Below are 20051 nucleotides of genomic sequence, written 5' to 3'. Positions count from 1 at the left end.
ACGGCACGGCACGGCACGGCACGGCACAACAGGACCTGGCACGGCACGGCACGGCACGGCACGGCACGGCACGGCACGGCACAACAGGACCTGGCACGGCCTCAGCCCCCGGGCGCTTTCCCGCCGCGGCCCCTTTAAGGCTTCCTGGCCAATCAGAGCAGCCCACATCCTCGCCAGGGGCCGCCCCCGAGGCCCGCCGGGAGGCCCGTACCACTCCCGCCACCCGGGGGGGGTTCTCTTCTCCCCGTAGCCTGGAGATTCCGCCGCCGCCCGCTCCCCTCTCGCTGCCTCGCCCGCCCCGCTCTCTCCAGCCTCGTTCACAGTTTCTCGGTTGTCACAGCGGGCAGCAGTGGAGCTGAGGGACCCGAAGCATAAAACGCCGTTCCTCTCACCCCCCCTCATAGCATGATGGCGTGTGCCGGGGCGGGGCGGGGCGTGGGGCGGAAGCGGCGCCGTGGCGCGGGAGGGGGCGGCAACATGGCGGCGCCGGGTGAGGCGAGGGCGGCAGGGCCGGGGCCGGTACCGTAGGGATGGGAGGACGCAGGATAACGTGTTTATCTCTCCGCAGGCCTGAGGCTGCGTCTGGAGGCGGTGCTCAGCTTCCTGCTTCTCCTCGCCGGTGCTCAGGCCCTTGTCCCCAGCCATCGTCTCGATGCCCGAGACCTGGCGCGGCTGCGGGCGGTGCTGGAGCGGCCCTTCACCGACGTGCGGGCCGCCTACTACTCCATCATGGGGCTCGGCAGCCTCGGGGTGCGGGTGGCGGATGAAAAGGTGAGCCGGGGAGGGCCCGGCTGTCCCTGCTCGGGGCGGCTTTGCTGTCTCAGGGGCTGCTGCAAAGCAGTGACAGGCGAATTATTAATGTAATATGAGTTTATAGAGAGAGCTCTGCTTGGACGGGGCCGTGTGGGAAATTTAAAACGTACGTGCGTTATATCCTTAGTAAGTACTGGAGTATCGCTGGTGACTGGCGATTCTCATGTGCTGTTTGGATAAATGACATCTTTGTCCGGGCAGTAACGTGGCCTTGGCTCGTTACACTTCCTGCCTGTCACTGGTGGCCTCGGGGCTCCTCCACGGCCCGTTGTGATGTTACTGTGGGTATCAATTTGTTTAACTGCCTTGTGAGTAAGTTCCCTGCCTGTGGCACATTTGGTGCACTGTACTGTTAAATACAGTTCCCATTAGTTTGTTTCAGTTCAAGTACTGAATGAAAACGGTGCTATTTTTATGTATAATTAATTGTACCATTTTAAGGCTGGTGGTATCAGCATAATTCTTACTGTGGTGTGTCTCTAAGCATTTCTAGTTTAAATATTGCAGGTTGTGCTTGTAACAGCCTCCTCACACAGGCACACCTGCTCACATGCATCTGAATGTTTGCCTGTGCTTGTGAACTGAAATTTGTTCTTTCCTCATGGATGCATCCAGTGCAGGGGTTCTGAACTGTTTGGTCTTGGTTTCTCTTTGAGTGCTGTACATAAGCTATGAACTGTGAAGCTCCTGAAAATGGGGTTCATCTCAGTGCCCCCCTTTGCTATGGCCAGTTACTGATTGTCTGTAAGCTACACTGGGAATTGCTGCTTTCCTTTCTGTCATTGTGCCTGGGTTTTTTATTAGTTCCTAGTTCTGGCAGTGATAGCACAGCAGGGAAACAGCATTTATTTATTGATTGATTTGTTTATTTATTTATTCTAAACTTTATTTCTCAAGGTTTGTGATGAAGCTTCTTTCTTCACAGGGTGGGGCTATTTAAAAGGTACAGGTAGTAAAAATAATAGTTGAACTATGGTTTCAGTAGTTGAAATAACACTTGAACATCTGTTGTGGAGTGACCCACCCTTAAGATGTTTGTGTCCACTGATAAACTTTCCTTGATGCTGAGCAGTTCCAGCTCCCTCAGCCTTCCCTCCTGAGAGGTGCCCCAGTCCCTCATCATCTTCACAGCCCTGCAGTCTGTCCTTGTCTGTCTTGGCCTGGGAGCCCAGCACTCCAGCTGTGCCTCAGCAGGGCTGAGTAGAGGGGCAGGATCATGTCCCTGACCTGCTGCTCTTCCCAGGGCACCCCAGGACACTCTGCTGGCTCATGGAGAGCTTATTGTCCCCAGGCCCATCTCCTGGAAGGTTATCCCATTGGTTAAACATGATTTCTCCTTGGTGAATCCATGGCTACTCCTCATCACCTGCTTTTCCTCCACATGTTTTGAGAGGAGAGCCAGGAGGAGCTGCTCCAACACCTTTCCAGGGCTGGAGGTGGGGCTGGCTGGCCTGTGGTTCCTGGTGTCCTCTTCCTTGTCCTTTGTGAAGATTGAAGTGACATTGGTTTCTAAAGATGATGGAGAATGGCTTAGCAATAACATTTGCCACCTCCCAGAGCCCTTGTGGCTGCATCCCATTGGGGCCCATGGATTTGAGGGTGTTTGGGTTTGATTGAGTGATCTCTAACCTGATCCTCCTCAGACAAGAGAAAGCCTAGGAATATTCCTAGATAATGCAGTCCTTTCCTGTTTGTGAAGGCCTGTGCTCCACATACTCAAAGCCCTGTGATTTATGTATGAGCAGTTAAATTCTTGGCTATTTCTTGGTTAAAATGCACCCCAGTCATCCATATAATCCTTGCCTTTATGCTGTACCTGCTTTGCCCTGCTTTTCTCTGCATTCTTTGAAATTCTGTATTTGTATCCATTAATGATGGTGTGATACACAGCTGGAAAGGAAGCTCACCTACAGAATTTCTGTTCATCTGTTCTCTGTCCTGGAAGATTTGCTACTAAATACACCTGTTAGACTTTAATTTTGATAGGCTTTATAATTATACTCCATTTAGGTTTGAATTATGGTTGCAGTAGAGCTTATGTCCTTATGTCTTTTAGGAGGGACCACTCTTGTTTCTGTGCAGCACTTGGCAGAGTAGGATCTGGGGGGTGTGAAGATGCACAGTGTTCATGGAATTGTCTTAGAGTATCATTTAAATCTCCTCTCAGTGGTTTATGTTAAATTCTGTTTCTCCACAGGCTGCATGCAAGTTCATCAAATCTCATGTGGACTCCAGCAGTGTTGAATCCCTCTTTTATGCTGCCCAGTCCATCAAGGCCCTGTCAGGCTGTGAGGTGAGTGTGGAGCCCTGAGTTCTGCAGACAGATATTACCAAGGAAATTCTTGCCTTGATACTTTTCTTGGGTTTGTTTTATGCATAACTTCTACTTGCTTTTAGTGGATTGTTCTCTGTTGTGCCTTAGGTAAATAAATGTTTGGGTGTGGTCTTATACTTTATAGTTTACACAGGGTAAAGTATATATATATATATATAACACAAGTATTTGGTCCAGGGTGATTCTGGGGGGAAGTTTTTTAATTAAACACTGATAGCTAAGAGAAAAAAGCAGCACATTTTGTTAGAATTCTCAGAACTATGTCCGTTAGACACTTTTTGTGTGGATGACACAGTGCTCCAGCAGTTGGAGCACTGCTGGATACAGTTGCAGACCACCCTCACTGAACTGGGGTGGGTTATCCAAGCCCTCTCTGTCATCAGTACCCCTGGCTACTGCACAGAGGTGATGCCACATGAAAAGCAGGTTAGCAGGATAAATCTGAATGGATTATCCTGAGTAACTGAATGCCAACAGCAAAACTTAAGGATTTAATCAATTAAACTAAAAAAGCAATGAATGATAAATGGATTTTCCCCAGAAGCTTATAGCAGTTCACCAGTCTAGTGTTGCTCCAGGACAGAATCAGTGGCAATTTGAAGACCATGTTTTTTCAGGTGTGAATCACTGTGTTCCCTGTGCTCTTCCTCAGGTCACCATTTCAAATGAGACCAGGGAGCTGCTGCTGGCAGCTGTCAGTGAGGATTCCTCAGTCACCCAGATCTTCCACGCTGTTGGTGCCCTCAGTGGCTTTGGCCTTCCCTTGGCATCCCAGGAAGCCCTGAGTGCTCTCACTGCTCGTCTCAGCAAGGAGGAGAGTGTGCTGGCGTGAGTCTCTGACAGGAGTTTTATCCTCCAGGCAACTGGGCTTTGGATTAAAGAGTATTTTAATGCTTAATGTTTGTAATATAGATGTGGTGGAGTAGGTACCGTGTTTTCATTTGCCCAGTTCATTATTGTTCCTCAGGGGAAGGAAATATATGTTTTGGGGCTGGTTTTGTAAATGAACTTATATATTCAGTTTAGCTCAAGGATAATGTCAGTAAAGTGATGGTATCCCAAAAAAAGCCTCCACTTAAAAGGATTGACAACAGAATTTTTACTTTATACCCAGCCATGATTCTGTGTCATTTATGGTTGCAGCAGTTACTCTCTCTACTCTTTGTAGTCTGAGGTGCCTGCACAGTGAGCTGAAAGATATGTGCCAGTAAGCTGAAGGAATCTTGGCATTTATCACCAAAAAAATTCATTTCACTGTGACATAAGAGAACAGAATGTCCCTTAAAGGCTGGGGAAGAAAGGGAAACTTTAAAAGTTGCTTTGTTGACTAAAAAAGTGGATTCCTGGAAGCCTCAGTAGCAAGTCTGGGATCTGTGCTCTGCAGGGATCAGTTTGTTCTCTTCTCTGCCTTTGAGTCTGTGAGTCTCTTGCAGCGCTGATGCAGCTAAAGTGACATTCTGTAATGAATGCTAAGTTCACACTAAATCACTTCAAATTCATTCTCTTGAGTGAACTGAAGGCAGGAACAGCTGTTTTACACTTCATTCGGAATAGAAAATGCCGTTGCTTTGATTTAAATGATGTTTGGCTTTTAAGGAAGGAATAATCACACACTTGTTTGGTTTTGTTTGTTCTTGTTTAAGAACCATCCAGGCTTTGGAGACGGCCTCTTACCTGTCCCAGCAGGCAGACCTGAGTAGCATTGTTGAGGAGATTGAGGTAGGAACACACTGTGCTCTCTAATTATTCAGAAATTTATTAGATTGCTTTAGAACTAAGAGATGTATTAATGTGGAAAAAAAAAATTAAAAACCAGTGTGGCTAATTGTCTGCCTGCATGATGTGGCTTGGCTTTCAAGCAGATAATTCCTTGGAATAATCTGTTTCACGGTGGACTGAAACATAGAAAATCGTGACATTTACATATAACTAAATCCACTACAGGCTGGAAAATTTTCTTTCTTCCTGTTTCTAAATAACTATTACAAAATATCTCATTGATCCCATACAGATAATTCTTGATTACAGCCCTAACAGCAGAGTTGACTTTTGCAGATCCACTAGGATGCAATTTAAATTTTAATAACTCTTTCTGTCAGGATCTTGTTGCTCGCTTGGATGACCTGGGTGGAGTTTACCTGCAGTTTGAAGAAGGAATTGAGACTACTGCCCTGTTTGTTGCTGCTGCCTATAAGCTGTCAGACCATGTGGGTACAGAGCCAGCAATAAAGGAGGTCTGTACCTGCCCTTTCCTTCCTTGCACACTCCGGCTCCCAAAAATGATCTGCTCAGTCCCTGTGGTGCATTGCCAGAGCCTGGTGTAACTGGGTAGAATTTCTGCTGGAAAAAGTATTGAGCACACTCAGTGAAAAGGGACATTGTGGAGGGAATGCTAGGAAACGGAATCTAAGAGGAAATTCCAACTTAAAGATCACAGGCTGGATTTGTTGGTTTTTTTCCTTTTTTCAAGTGTACAGAAGGAAATTGCAAGTGAAGCTTAGTTTTTCTTTGTTTATTGAGGCAGGGTGTTGAAAAAAAACCAACTTGTTTCAGAGTTTGTTCTGGTATTTGGCACTTGTAGCACTTCCCAGGATTTCAAGGTACTTTGTAGATGATACTTATCTATGAGGAAATGCAGGCACCCCATTTTGGGGTGCCCAAAAGAGAGACAACATTACTGTGTGCCTGCTGGAAATTTCTTTTGATCTTGGTTCAGCTAGAAATCATTACTGCAAGCCATCCACTTTTTTTTTTTTTTCCACAAGTTAATGGAGTTAGATGTACTTTGGAGTGAGAATGGCAGCTCCCTAAAGCACGAGCCAAAGTGGCAGGGTTAAGACTGGAGCCAGTGTGAGACATGAGTTCAGTCCTGGCTCTTTTCCACACTGCTGCCAAACAGACTAATGCAAAGTAATTTTGATGTCATTTTTGAGATGGTGATTCTGCCACACACAATTCAAACTGTCAGTGTCCAAGTGATGTTTTAAAAAAAGACCAATTAAGGGAAATTGTTTAGGTTTTTTCAGAATTGTGCTGTCAGAAGTGCTGCTGTTTGGGCTCAAGGCTTTCTCTCTAGTGAATGGTGAGAGTGCCTTTGGAATGCCACAAAACTGTCCTTAAAAAATAACATGCAGTATTAGAAAAAATAACTCCCTGTTTTTCAACTACACAACTTCAATGAGAGTGTCAGTTGCTGATAAAGGTCTGGAGCAGTGCCATAACCTCCACAGACAGGAAAATCACTGCAGAATTTGCATTCTGCAGGAGTTTTGTAGCATTTGTCTAGTTGTGATGTTGTTTGGTGTTCACTGGTACAAGCAGAAGAGTGAAAATTTGAGATGCAGTGAATTTCATTTAGAAGTGTTCTTTGTAGGTCACTAAGTTGTATCCCTATTGCTTTATTTGGGATTATCTTTGATTGTTCTCATTCTCATTAGAATTTAGCCCAAAATCCTTGGTTTGGATCAAAGTACAGGTAGCCAATCCCTCTGTTTTCCAGGCTAGCAGGGAGTGATGGAAGAAGCTGAATAATGATGGGTGATGAATAATCTGCAGAGTGGTGCAGGTGCCCTAACCCTACTGAGTCAGCCTGAAAAACCAGCTGGGGGGATGCTGTCCCACTCCTGCTTTGGAGAGAACAAATGAGCTTTGGCACATCCCAGAGCCAGAGCTGGCTCTGTGCTCCTGGTGGTACTGCTTTAAAGCTAATCCTCTTAGCCTGAGGACACTGCTGAGCCTGAGGGGATAAGCCTGCATGGGCCTAGACTGGCTCCTTCCAGAGCCATTGGGATGCTTTGCCCCGTGGCCTTCTTGGCCTGGCAGGTAGCCAGGACATCAAGCCTGGTCCTGCTCCACTGTATGAAGACAATTGTGCAGCTCTTGCAGCCAAATTGTCTTTTTGCAGCCACATGCAGTCTGGGTAGTGGAGCTGATGACATCTTTTTACTCCAAAACACATCATTTGCCGAGGTGGATCCATATTGTGCTTTTCCAAGTTCTTGAGACAGTTCCAGCCATTGTGGTTGGAGCCTCCCAGCTGAGAATAAGAATGCACATGAAATTCCAAAGGTAGATAATTTTGGGTTGCCTCATAATTTGAACTGTTTAAAAGCAAATGGAAAATTAAACAGTCTTTTATGAATCATGTTTTCATTAATAATGTAATACTGAGCCAACTTGCAATGTTGTGGTAAGCTCCTGGTGCTTATACATGGTTGGCTTTTCCTCTTTCAGGATCAAGTCATCCAGCTGATGAATGCCATTTTTAGCAAGAAGAACTTTGAGACACTCTCCGAGGCTTTCAGCGTTGCTCGTGCTGCAGGTTCCTTATCCCAGAACCGCTTCCACTTGCCCGTCATCGTTGTCCCTGATGGGGCTGCAGCTGTGTCTCATCATCAGCCTGTGCTCAGGGTAAGGCCTTAGCCCCAAATCCTGGCTCAGCCTGTGGTGTTGTAGCTCTGGGCTGACTGTAAGTGTAAGCTGATGGCTTTCACTTTTAGCTCTGTGTCTCAGGCTCCAGCAGATCAGGGATTTTAGGGCTTTTGTGAAGTGATTCTTAGGAGCCTCGGCTTACCAGGGCTTACCAGGCACTGCCTCAAGAAAGCATGGTGTGGAAGTCAGCTCTTCACCTTCCCTGTTGTGTTAGAAAGAAAAGGGGAATCTGGGATGCTGAGCAGGGGAGAGCTCTGGGTGTGTAACACTGGGGGGTACCAAGTGCTCCTGCATTCCTTCTGGGACAAGTCTCACAGAAATGCTGTTTTTTCTCTCCTAGCTGCAAGTGACCAATGTTATGTCCCAGCTGCTGACTCAAGTTTCTGTAAAGCTTGACCAAGCCAAGTCTGTGTCTAGCAAAGCCACTGTCCTTCAACAGCTACCATTTACTCTCTCTGGGTAAGAAAAGAAATTATTTTTAGAAAAAGGCAAACAGGTGTTATTTAAGCAATGTTGAACTTACTTTTCCATAAGTGTTTTTCCACCAGAGTAATGTTTCTGTGATAGAAAACTCAAAATGCTGTGGTTGTGTTTTGTTAGTGTGGAGTGACTGATCACGTTTAGTGGTGATGGTGAATTTCTGTTTCTCTTTTGACTGGGAGTGGGAAATTCCAATGTTCTTTTGACCTTGGTCAGCTTTGAAGAATTATTTTCAAGCTGCACTTAACAATGTTAGTTTTGTATTGTGTTTGTTTACCCGTTTAATGTAGCATGTTTGGAGGCTTCTTAACACCTTCGGTTTTTTTGTTACAGAGATTTCTTTGAGCTGAACTTCATGAGTGTGAAACCTGCTAGTGGATATTATGATTTCTCTATCAGTGTAGATGGAGATAAGCGATTTATTGCTAACAAAGTGGAGGTGGGTGTGCTCTTTGATGTATTTTCATTCTGTGCCTATTCACTGAAACAGCTTTTTATTTATACTTGTGAAGGATGTTGCCAGTTGTATGGAATTTTTATCACATGCTTTTCTGTAATGCATTGGATTTTGACTCAGGATTATGGCTAGTAACCAGATTAAATACATGATCAAAAGGGATTTGTGTAAATTTCAAACCTGTCTTATCACTTAGATGCTGATCCGACAGCATATGAACAAAGGGTAACAGTGGAGGTGTTTATATGGCAGCCCTAAGTCGAGATGCAGAAATGATTACCAAGTGTGAGCTCCTCAGAGCATTCCAGAGTTGAGCCCATAAATCTCAAGGCTTGGCTGTCAGTTCCCTGGGGAGTGCCTGATGTGTGGAAGCTGAGCATTTGTTGTTGTCTGTTTGTATAAACTCTAGAGCCCTAGAAGAGAGTCAAGAGAGTCTTTTGGCATTTCCAAACTGTGTTTATGGGGAAGATTTTGAAGTGGAGAAGCAGTGACCGAAGCAGATGAAGTTTTTTTTTCATGCATACACAGCCCTTTTTTGTTGGCAAAAGCTGTTATATCACAGTGCTCTGAAGAGCAGTTTTATATAAACATTTGGAGTTTTCCTTTCCTCAAGTTTGTTACAGTGAGGGGAATGTGACTTCTCTGACTGTTCATGTAGTCACCCCAGTGTCAACAGCTGAGAATGCTCTTCTCCAAAGTGGTCCATTCCCAGGGTTAATTTTTGCCCTCAATCACCTATTTAAAGAAACAATTAGCATTTCAAGTCTTCCAACGTTTTTAGCTTGGAGTGGAGGAAGACACAACTGCTGACCTTTACTCTGAGCATCACATTGACGCTGTCAGTGGAGCAGTAATGGCACTCAGGGGTGTCAGAAGGGGCTGCATTGTCCTGCTTAAGCTGGGGCTGGCACAGGGAGGCACGGGCAGGAATGTATTAGCGCCGGCAGCTTTGTGGGAACCGCTGCTAATAAGACACATTGTTACGGGGGAGGACTGCTGGGGAGCTGCTTTTTTTCCTTACTGTTATTAGCATTAATTGTCCTTAATGCACCATCGTTTTGACAGTAATGAGCTAAACCAGTGGGTTATTACTCAGGCAGAGACTACATTTCCTGGCATTAAAATATTTGAGAGATGTTTGTGTACTGTGCAGTTGGAGGGGCTGTGGGCAGCAGCTCTGAGTGGCCTCCACACAACTTTTTTTTAAATTAATATTTCGTTAGTCCATCTTTCTTTGCCTCTGTCTTGGAACAAATTAAGGCTTTGCTAAAGTTAGCCTGAATCATCTGCATGTTAATGGATCCGTTTTTGAGGGTAGACTCTCTCTTAAATTACACTTTTTGTTGTAAAGGAACTGCCAAAATGATTTTGTTTGAAGTCTGACCTGAATAGTTTAGTTAATGTTTTTACATATTTTTCCTACAGGTTCTCTGTGAATTATTTTTTGGTGTGGGGCTGGTTGACATGAGCAAACCTGTAATAACAAATTGTAGTATAAGATGAAAAATATCTTGGCAATGAAACTCCAATTCTCTAGGGGAGCATTTGGAAGCTGTGAGAACAAATGTGCTAATTAAAAACTACAGACTGCAGTGACTGCTTATGTTTGAGAGAAGAATTGAAATCAGTCAAACCCACTCGGCTCAGTGCCTGAATGGGCTGTGATTTGGGACTGGGGAAAGGGCAGGAAATCATTTCTCTGCTTGGGGTTTATACTGCACTTAGCGCAGAGGAGTGTGATAAATGGCAGGGCCTTATTGGCTGCCCAGCACTGAGGGATAAATGCTGTGACTGAGGGAAAGCTTGCTGGACAAAGTGCAGGTCTGCAGGAATGCTTTGGCATTTGCCTGCTGGTAATAAAATCAACGGAAACCTGTTGGGCTTTAGGAGCCAACAGAGACAGAACTGTTGGTGTCTGGAGACCTCTTGTCTCAAATTGCTGTCCAGAAAATAGAAGGGCATATGCACAGGCAGTGTGAAGTTGTATCATATGTAATGTGATGTAATTTTTAATAGCTCGTTTCTGCTAGTTCAAAGGGAAAGCTAGTTGGATCTGGATAGTTGGACTGTTTCATTAAAAACAGCTCTCTCAAGGACAGCTAATTCCAGCATGCCTGAGAAGTTGGTGTCTGCAGAGCTGGCTGCTTGTGCAGGGAGGAAGGGGTGGCTCAGGGTCACTGACTGGTGCAGGAGCTTTGCCAGAAGGTAAATTGCTGTAGATCCTTCTGTGCAGGTTAGGCTCTGACCTGGGCTTAGTCATAAGGCCCTCTTTGGAGAAGAGAGAAGAGCTAAAGCATCTGCAGTGAATTTGACCATAATTGGTGTATGTAGAGTGCTCTGAAGAATTTTCTATTGTGTTTTGTTGCAGCTGAAAGTAAAAGTTTCCACAGAAGTGGGGATTACTAATGTAGATCTTTCTACCGTGGATAAAGATCAGAGCATCGCACCAAAAACAACCAGGTAAAATGGTGTGGGGTGTGTGATCCTGGAAGGGAAACATGGACTCTAGACTAGAGCCTTGCTTTCTCTGAGCACTCACCTTCTCTTGGAGATCACCTCAGTTCTTTGTGGTGTTTTTCCTCCTAGGGTAGCTTACCCAGCCAAAGCCAAGGGCTCATTCACTGCTGACAGCCATCAGAACTTTGCTTTATCCTTCCAGCTGATAGATGTGAACAGTGGAGCTGAACTCATCCCTCACCAGGTTAGGACAATTTTTGTCATTGCTTTGTTACCAAGATGTTCCATCATGAAGCATCTGAGCTGACAGTTGCTCTTGAAAAGATTTGATAGGTTTTGAGAAGCCTTATGTTTCTGACATGTACTGTGAAGATCACTGATGTCACTAGATTGGAGATTCACTTCATTTGTTTTGTCTGTCTGTTAAATGGAACCTCTCCTGGCTCTGGTATTGCATTGTATTTAACTCCACAGATTGAGTGCACATAGCCTGCCCTGTAAAATCACACTTCTGATTATTTTTTTAGTGTAGATTGCTGGCTGAAAAGTCCTTGAATGTTAAAATTTTCCTTGCAGACTTTTGTTCGACTTCACAACCAAAAGACTGGCCAGGAGGTGGTGTTTGTTGCAGAACCAGACAGCAAGAATGTGTACAAATTTGAACTGGATACCTCTGAAAGAAAGACTGAATTTGACTCTGCCTCTGGGACCTACACTCTTTACCTGATCATTGGAGATGCCACTCTGGAAAATCCAATCCTTTGGAACGTGGTATGTAGCTGGAAGTGGGATGATGTGGTTTTGTCATTACTGACAGTCTAACAGGAGGGCATGGTACAGGCTTAGACGCAAGGAGCTCAAATGTTTTGCTCTTTTTAGTGAACCAGAATCCTTTCGGCTATTCAGGGACTCTGAGGTTTGCTGTTCATTGCAAGTTTTAAGTAAACTACATCAAAGCAAGACAGAAATTGGCATTAATTTCATCATGTAGTGGTGCAGAAACTTCAGAAGGTTTATGGGTTTGATTGCAATTCCACAGCAGGCTCTCAAGGTTTAACCTCTCTGTTCTTTCTCTGCTGGAAATAAGTCCTATTCTTAATGATGGGTGAATGACATTGTTGCCCCTGTTTAGGAGATGTTGCTTCTTAAAAAATCTGGTGTCTTTTTTGCAATTGCCTTTACAAATTATGTAAATTGTAGATTGTCAAATAAGGAAATAGAGCACGGTAATGGAGTAGGTTTTATACATTTAGATCTAAATGCATGACGCTGCATAATTTCATTTCAGGCTGATGTTGTGATCACATTCCCAGAAGAGGATGCACCATCCACTGTCCAGTCCAAGAACCTCTTTGTTCCCAAACCTGAAATCCAGGTACAGTCAAGATTTTATGAGGAAATGAGGGCTTAGTGTTATGTGTTCATAACATAATTTATTTGTAAGTAATGTAATTAAAGGAAGACCAGAGTTACTGCTTAATGGAAAGAAATTTGTTGGAGTTCTCTGGTGTATGGATAAAAAAAGCTGTGTGTTCTACCTATGGGAGAACAACTGGTGTCAGTGAAAAGACTCAAACATGAAGATTTGGCCAGGCAAGCACGACAGAAAGATGTCTCTTTCATTCCAGCTATCTGGGCTGATGTCAAACTAACAAGTGCTTCTGTGAGTGCAAGGAGAAGTTAACTGTGCAAGAAATTAAATGTGCAGAGGCTGGAATAGACACTGCTTTAACGAGTCAGTGTTTGCCTTAAGAAGAATGGCTCTCATCCAGAGGAATCTCTGAGAACAGCACCAGGGCTGCAGCTGGTTGTCTGGGGAGCAGAGGAGCTGCTGTGTTGGAACACTCCTACTCATGAGCTGGTTTTGTTTGTTTGCAGCACCTCTTCAGGGAGCCTGAGAAGAGGCCTCCCACAGTGGTCTCCAACACTTTCACAGCTCTGGTTCTCTCCCCACTGCTGTTGCTGCTCATCTTGGTGAGTGATGGGTCACAGGAGAACAACACTTCTTCCCATCCAGTCTACAGTCACTTTTAGGAGGTTGGACAGCTCAACTTCTTGCTGTAACTCTTGGTTAATAGTGACTGGCACAGCAGTGCTGGAGTCACAGCTGGCAGGTGTCAGTGCAGAGCATTGGTCTGCTTTGGTTTTTTGAGGTTATAGTCAAAGCAGAGTAACACTGCTGCCAAGTTGAAGTAGGTGGGTGAGTTTCTTCAGTGTGCTTCAGCAGGGGATGATGAACAACAGTGGGCTGATTAAGTTATAATAACATTAGACTTCCACAGAAAAAAGGCAGTTATTCTGCCTCACATGTAATAAACCCATCACAAAACCTGTTACTTAATCCTATCAGATTGAATTCCCATTTATGGACATTTGGGTGTCTGTAATTAAAACATCCACTGCTACTCACTGTATCATCAGGTCAGTGCTTTGAACTTAATGCAATAAAATATCTCACTGAGACAAGTTAAATTATTCCTTATTTGGAAGATTAAACTGATTCCAACAGTAATTTCCCATTAGCCAGTCTCAGTGAAAGCTGTCATTCAGGCAGTCATGTCCTCTGGTCTGTAGAGTTCACAATATACAAGTTGATGACACTTTAATGAAAAAACTCATTGTTGCTGCTCCTCTTTTCCACCCTTTGTGCCTTTTTCTTTTGTAGGCAAAAACTGAAAGTGTTACTATGGGCAAACATCTTGTATCTACAGCTATTCTTTGTACTAGTCCAAAATGAGAGCATTGCCTTTTTTTTTTTTAATTTTTTAAAAATTATTTTTAATGGAAATTAATTCAACTGGGTAGAAATAGCAATGTCCACTTCTTTTTCACTATTTAAATTTGGAGCAGTGCTCTCTCACCAGTTCAGTGTATTTGAGGATCTGCATTAGGGCAGTCAGAAATAGCAGGAGAAATTTCCACTAAAGGAGCTCAACTATCCTGCCTTTAGCAAAACTACTACTATCTCCTCTTGCAGCAGTAAACAAGTGCTTCTGTAGAGAGAATACACTGGATTCACTAAAGATCTTAAACAGGCTTGAAAGATGTTGAAGCTTAAAATAAAAGCATGTGTTTCCAAGGCTGTTTAACTCTAATTTTGTTTCTTTTCCTTTTTAGTGGATCAAGATAGGTGCCAACATCTCCAACTTCAGCTTTGCTCCCAGCACCATTGTTTTTCACATGGGGCATGCTGGTAAGTGTCAGAGGCTTTCTGCTGTGTTTGACCTCCTCACCTGGGAGTTACAGATGAGAGCCTGTGCTTAATGGGCTCGTGGTCTATTAACTCTAATGACATAACAGCATAACATTTGTTCTCTTGTTTCCATCTGCCTTCCTGCTTTTCATGATTATTAATATGGTGATAAAGCTGTTTTGGCCATCAGCTTATAACAGCTGTCATTATCCAGGCCTCTCTCTCACTCCATTTATCTGTACTTAATAGAACTTCTTATTTCCAGAGGTCACACTTTCTTTATTGCATGTTTATCCTATGGGAATGGGGAGATTCTGTAGGGATTGAGACCTGCAGGGCTCTCAACAGTGAAAGGCTACATCTTTTCTTTAAAGGTCTTCCCATAAAAGCCCTTCTGCTTCTTTGGCTGAACCAGGTTTTTTCATCAATTTTATTGTGTCCTTGCTTGTACAGTTATTTACTGTCTTGGTAGAATTTCAAAAATATAGCAGGTTGTGAAAACATTGAATCTATTGATTTCCAAATGTCACTGTGTTTTTCAGTCCAAATCAGTTTCCTTGGAAGCTTTATAAAGCTGTAAGCCCTTACAGATGTGTGAGGTTATCCCCTATTGAAATCCAGAGAATCCTTCTCTTTTTAATAGCCCTTAATGTCTGTAATATGTCCATAACTCTGCCACAGGAGGGTTGGTTGCAAGCTGTCAGTGTCACATTTTCTTTCCAGAATGGGGACCCAGATGTCTTCATTCCCTGGTGATAATGTGTGGTCTTTAGAGCTGCCATTCAAAGCTTCAGAGATGAGATAGGAACCAAATGCTTAGGCCTGGCAGTACAGTTGTTCTGAGGATGACAAATGGTTGGGCTTTGAAATGCAGTTTCAGTCATGAGCTCTTTTTTATTCTTTTTTTTTTTTCCCCAGCAATGTTGGGACTCATGTATGTCTACTGGACTCAGCTCAACATGTTCCAGACTCTGAAGTACTTGGCCATTTTGGGTGGCATCACATTCCTGGCAGGCAACAGGATGCTGGCTCAGAAAGCTGTGAAGAGGTAAGGGGGGGACAGAGCTTTAACATCAGCAGGGAGGAGGTCACAGGGTGCTGCTATGTGCCACTGACCACTGCTTTGGGCTCTTGGACCTTGTGTGTGGGTTCAACCCCACTTCCCTGCCCCTTGAACTGAGCAGGGCAGTGAGGGCTGTCCCCAGGGTGCAGCTCCTGCAGAGAGAATTGGCCATGTGGCATGTGCTGAAGGAAGCTCTTAGAGTAGTAGTATGAGATTATGAAAGCCACTATAAATGTAGGAGAGGCCCAACTATTTGGGAGCTCTGCTTGTGATAAACGTTTTGAGAGGAGGAAGGTAAGGTGGGTGTAAATTACTGCTGTGTTCCTCTAGCCACGGGGAGATTGTAGAGAAAAGGGAAGCAGATGCTTCTCAGCTGTGCAGCAACAGACAAGATGCAGCAAACACTAGCAAAGCCAGGGGAAATTCTGCTAGATATTAGGGATACAGCATTCCTTTGTGTACTGGCACTGGACTCATTGTGCACACTTGTGTGTTCTGTCACACGGTGTCTCTGACTGCCCTGGTGTGGGCAGCCAGCAGTTTGCTGACCCAGAGTGCCAGTGCAGTGTCTTGGTTAGAGCTCACACCATTCCCGCTCCTTCACTTCTGCCACACACAGTTTCCATGTGAGACTTAAGCCTTTGTACTAAAGTAGCATTTGACTTTGAAGATGATTTTATTGACTTGCTTTGCTATCACACCTTTGCTTTCCCTACTTTCCCCTTTTTAAGCCACTGGATACCTGCCTGCATAGATATCCCTGGGGTCTCACCTTTTTGATTACACTCTATCAAAACCAGGACAAGAGCTGTAAAAAACCCATAAGCATATAATTTTCAGAAGGCCTTCATTGATTTGTTCTTTTTAAAACATTTCTACATTTATGGCTATGTCAAGGAGGATGATTAATGTAATTAAGCATTTTCATACTGTCCTCCTGGCTTTCTCAGCCTTGCTCCCTCAGATGTCCAGCCCTCTCCACTGTGGTGTTTTATTGTGTTAGCATAACTTCCTATGGGAATTTCGTTGCCCCTGGGGCTGTTACATCATTTAATTATGTTTCCTTTTTTCACTGAAAGAGTAATGAGGCAATGTTATTAAGTGCAGATTGCCTAGGATACAGATTTGGGGGAAAATAATACAATGAAGCAAATTTCTAAGTGTCTTGGCTCAACCAGGGCTTCTGTTAGCACATAAATGCAGGTGGTTGGTTCCTGCTTCAAACCACTGCAGGGGGTGTCCCTGTGCTTTTTCACTGTAAATGACACAAAGCTGCAACTACAATGGCAAATTTGAAAGTAAAACTTCTCTCTGAGGCTAAAGTTAAACCCTTTGTACAGGACTTTAAAGTTCAAAAAGACATTTTCTTGTGAAGGCAGTGCCTGCCTGTGTCAGATGCTGAAGTGCAGTGACAATTAAGCAGATTGCACTTTGAGGAGAAGCTGTGGAGGCCAGCAGCAGGCGTGGGCAGGAGAGGGAAGGGGGCTGTCTGCATAAACCAGCTTGTTACAAAAGTTACCAGAAGGCCTGGTTTTGCTTTTTTTGCATTTCTGTCACTGGGTCTGGATCCTGGAACAGGGCTGCTTTCTTCCTTCCTGTCTTCTCTGAACCTTTCTCCCTCTCTCCTTTTGGCAGGATCGCTGCAGAGCAGAGCAGTAGGTTGGCAAAGTATAGAACACTGCGGTAAAAGGGGGTTTGCTAGTGACCAGCTCTTCAGGAAGTAAGGGCCTTTTTGCATTTTGCCTTTCCCTGGGCATGCTGCCTGTTTCATTTCACCTCATCACTCACTCAGTCCTTTGACAAAAAATATGTGAGCTGGAGTTGCTTCCCCCAACATTGCTTATTGGGCTTTAAATCAGTCCTTGGGTGTCCTGGCTGCAGCTGAGTTGGTGTATCAGCAGGACATGTTCTCTGAGGCTAAATTGTATTTGTGTGATTTCCTTGTCTAAATCTGTGCTGTGATATGTGCATGTGTAAATATGCTGTTGTGGGCATCATGCAGCTCTCAGGTGATGAAATAAAACAATATTATTGCTCCTGTGAATAAATTATTAGTAATGTTGGCTGGAGGAGACCATGATGCAAGTGGCTGATACTGGGGCTGTTCCCATCCTGCTGCTGGTACTCCCTAGCCTCACCTGCAGTATTCTGGCTATTCAGCTCCCAGGCACTCTGAATTACATCCTCATTTGGGGTGCTGAGAGCTCCATGCAGCAGACCCAGGTCAGCACCACCTCTCTCAGCTGAGAACATGACCCAGTCCTGGGTCACCCTCCCATTGGACTGAGGTGGTCATGATGGCTCAGGCAGCAGCTCCCAGCCCCCTCCATTCCATCCTGTCGTGTGCTGGGTCTCCACTGCCATTTACCAGGAGAAAGCCCTTTGTTTCCTTTCCTTCCAAGAGGTAAGGTCCCAGTTTGCTCTGTGCACAGTGGTGTAAGGGGCAGGACTGCCCAGCTCTGAGTGTGTGTGCATGGGGGCTGCATTCCTCGTTCAGTGCACTGGTTTGTTGTGGGGAAGAGGGAGAGTTTCTGAGATGGGGCCTGTGATGAGGCAAATCACTATACAATGTGCTGCACAGGTACATCTGAGCACCTGCTTCCTCTCACATCCATAGTCAGTGCTCCAGGGATGTGGGGAGTTGAATGGAGCCGTTTTTGTGGTGCAAATCCAAACCAGCACTGGGAGGTTGTGCCACACAAGTGGTGTGCACTGTGGTGAGAGCTCCTGTATGCAGGATGGTCGCATGGAAATTACCTGTGGAAAATTTGGCATAATGTCTCTCAGAAAAACACCCTTTTGCTGTCTTCTCTCTCCCTGGAGTGTTTTGAGGTACTTGAGCACAGAACAAGCTACAGCAAGTGACTGGAGAGGAACTGGAGGTGGCTGTCACTTGTCCTTTTAGATGATTGCTGTGTTTGCTGTTCAAGCTCCAGGCTTCTCTTTAACATCACTTTGGGCCAGTGGTTTGCAGCTTTTTAGTGGCTTGTTCCCAAGTGCCTCATGAGTGTGTTCTCCACAGCCTGCATGTTTCCTGTTTCTCAGCCTGGTATTTTAACTCCTCCATTCCTTATGGGCTGTAAGTAATCCTAGAGGATCATGGAATCACAGACTGGTTTGGATTGGAAGGAATCTTAAGGTCCTCTAGTTCCAACCCCGCTGCCATAGGCTGGGACACTGTCCATTAGACCAAGTTGTTTAGGGTCACATCCACCCTGGTCTTTAATAAATTCCAGAGATGGAGCATCAACAGCTTCTCTGGGCAACCTGTGCCACTGCCTCACCACAGTCTGAGTTAAAAAATTTCCTCCTAACATCTAAACCTGCCCTCTTCCAGTTCAAAACCACTGCCCCATAAAACATCCTTCTCACTCCTTTTCATAAACTCCCTTCAAGTCCTGCACGGCCACAGTGAGGCCTCCCAGGCTGAGCATCCCCAACTCCCTCAGCTTTGCCTCAGAGCAGAGGGGCCCCAGCTCTCAGACTGTGTCTGTGGCTGTAAGAGCTTGCAAATAACTTAATACGCACAAACCCTCAGTTGGATTTTGCTGCCTTGTGCAGTCAAAAGCATTTTTTCTCTTGCTGAGTTTTCTGATGCCCCAGCTGTGTCAGTTAAGAGAGTTATGCTATGTGTGCCTGTGTCTGGCATCAGGGAAGGCAAAAGGACCCTAAAAGGTTGGGTTTGCTGTGCTAACCCTGCTTGATCTTCTTGGGGAGATGAAGATCTTTGTGTTAACATGGGCCAACGATTCCCAGCAGATGGATCAGCCCTGTTAAAAGGAGAAGTTAAGGTACTTGCAGGCTTTGCCTTCAGCCTGGCAGGTTTTTTTTTTTTGTTCAGTTCTGTAATTTAATAGGCACATTCATTCCTTTTGCACGAGAAATTAATCTTCATTTTCTCTGACCATTTCCATGCTCCTTGAATTCCATCCCCCATTCCAGAGCAGTACTGATTTTATCACTTAAATTAGCTGCTTGGGGGAAGTTTGTCCAATGAGATTCTTTTGTGAGAGAAGGAGGGGTCTGGGGACACTTGTACTGCACAAGCAAGTGCTTTGTTGCCTGCAAGAGTTAAATTTTTTTTTTTTTTTCTTTCCAGGACACACTAGTACCAGAAGAATGGAAGAAATGTGGAAAAACGAAGCAAATGCCTTCAGAACAGAAGTGGATAAATAACTGAAAGGCCAGAAGAAGGAAGGCAGAAGATAATTCTTTTTTATATTTTAAGTCAAAAGGGTGCCAGTTAAACTTTTTTTAAAATCCTTATTTTCATCATTGTGTTCATGCTACTGGAGTGCTTTTCATATGAATCTGGAAAATCTTTTCTTCCCTGGATCCTCCCCCCTTCTCCCAGGACATTTGAATTTCCTTTCAAGAAAAAGGAAGAAGAAAATACAAATCTGCTCTTCCCCAGATGCCCTTTCCTCATCCTAAAGATTTGTGAATAAAGAGGAAAGAATGGTCCTAAGTGTTGTGTTTTGGCTGTCTCAGAAGCAGTGATTGGAAGCTGGGTTCACATGGGAATGAAAAGAGCTTTTTCTGGTGGGTAGTTTTGTGTGTGAGTCATTACTGAGTGTGAAGCTTCCTGTTCTTTCATGTCCTTTCCCTGGGGGCCGTGTTTATTGGGGAGGATTTCCCTGCTGCCTGTCCCCCGGGTGAGGCTGTGCCTGCCTTTCCCCACTGAAGGCTCCTCTCTCCCCCTTCAGGCTGTGCCCAGCTGGGTCAGGCCCTTGTGGGGAGCCAGCTGTGGTGCTGCTGTGCCTGCCTGTGTCTGACCCAGCAGCTGAGGGGGTCCTGTGGGGGCTTCACTTTCTTCCCAGCC

At 44.8% G+C, this 20051-nt stretch overlaps 1 protein-coding gene across 2 annotated transcripts; it reads left to right on the top strand.

The window, feature by feature from the left end:
• Window positions 1-408: 408 nt before the first annotated feature.
• Window positions 409-19697, top strand: RPN2 (ribophorin II; the record flags this gene model as incomplete). Of its 2 annotated transcripts, XM_083873244.1 has the most annotated exons (17): window positions 450-490; window positions 569-771; window positions 3011-3106; window positions 3801-3976; window positions 4792-4867; window positions 5248-5382; window positions 7382-7558; window positions 7920-8038; window positions 8393-8498; window positions 10885-10976; window positions 11103-11217; window positions 11550-11744; window positions 12262-12348; window positions 12852-12947; window positions 14091-14166; window positions 15085-15214; window positions 19329-19697. In XM_083873244.1, 17 exons carry the CDS (start codon window positions 478-480, stop codon window positions 19336-19338), a joined length of 1902 nt encoding a protein of 633 aa, XP_083729370.1. The 2 variants fall into 2 exon arrangements, with proteins under 2 accessions (XP_083729369.1, XP_083729370.1); XM_083873243.1 differs by lacking the exon at window positions 19329-19697 and having other exon boundaries at window positions 409-490; window positions 15085-15218.
• Window positions 19698-20051: the final 354 nt, after the last annotated feature.

Source organism: Zosterops lateralis (assembly GCF_965231275.1).
Source record: "Zosterops lateralis genome assembly, chromosome: 16".
Taxonomy (NCBI): Eukaryota; Metazoa; Chordata; class Aves; order Passeriformes; family Zosteropidae; genus Zosterops; species Zosterops lateralis.
Note: the sequence above shows the minus strand (reverse complement) of the source record. Positions and strands in the feature narration are given on the sequence as shown.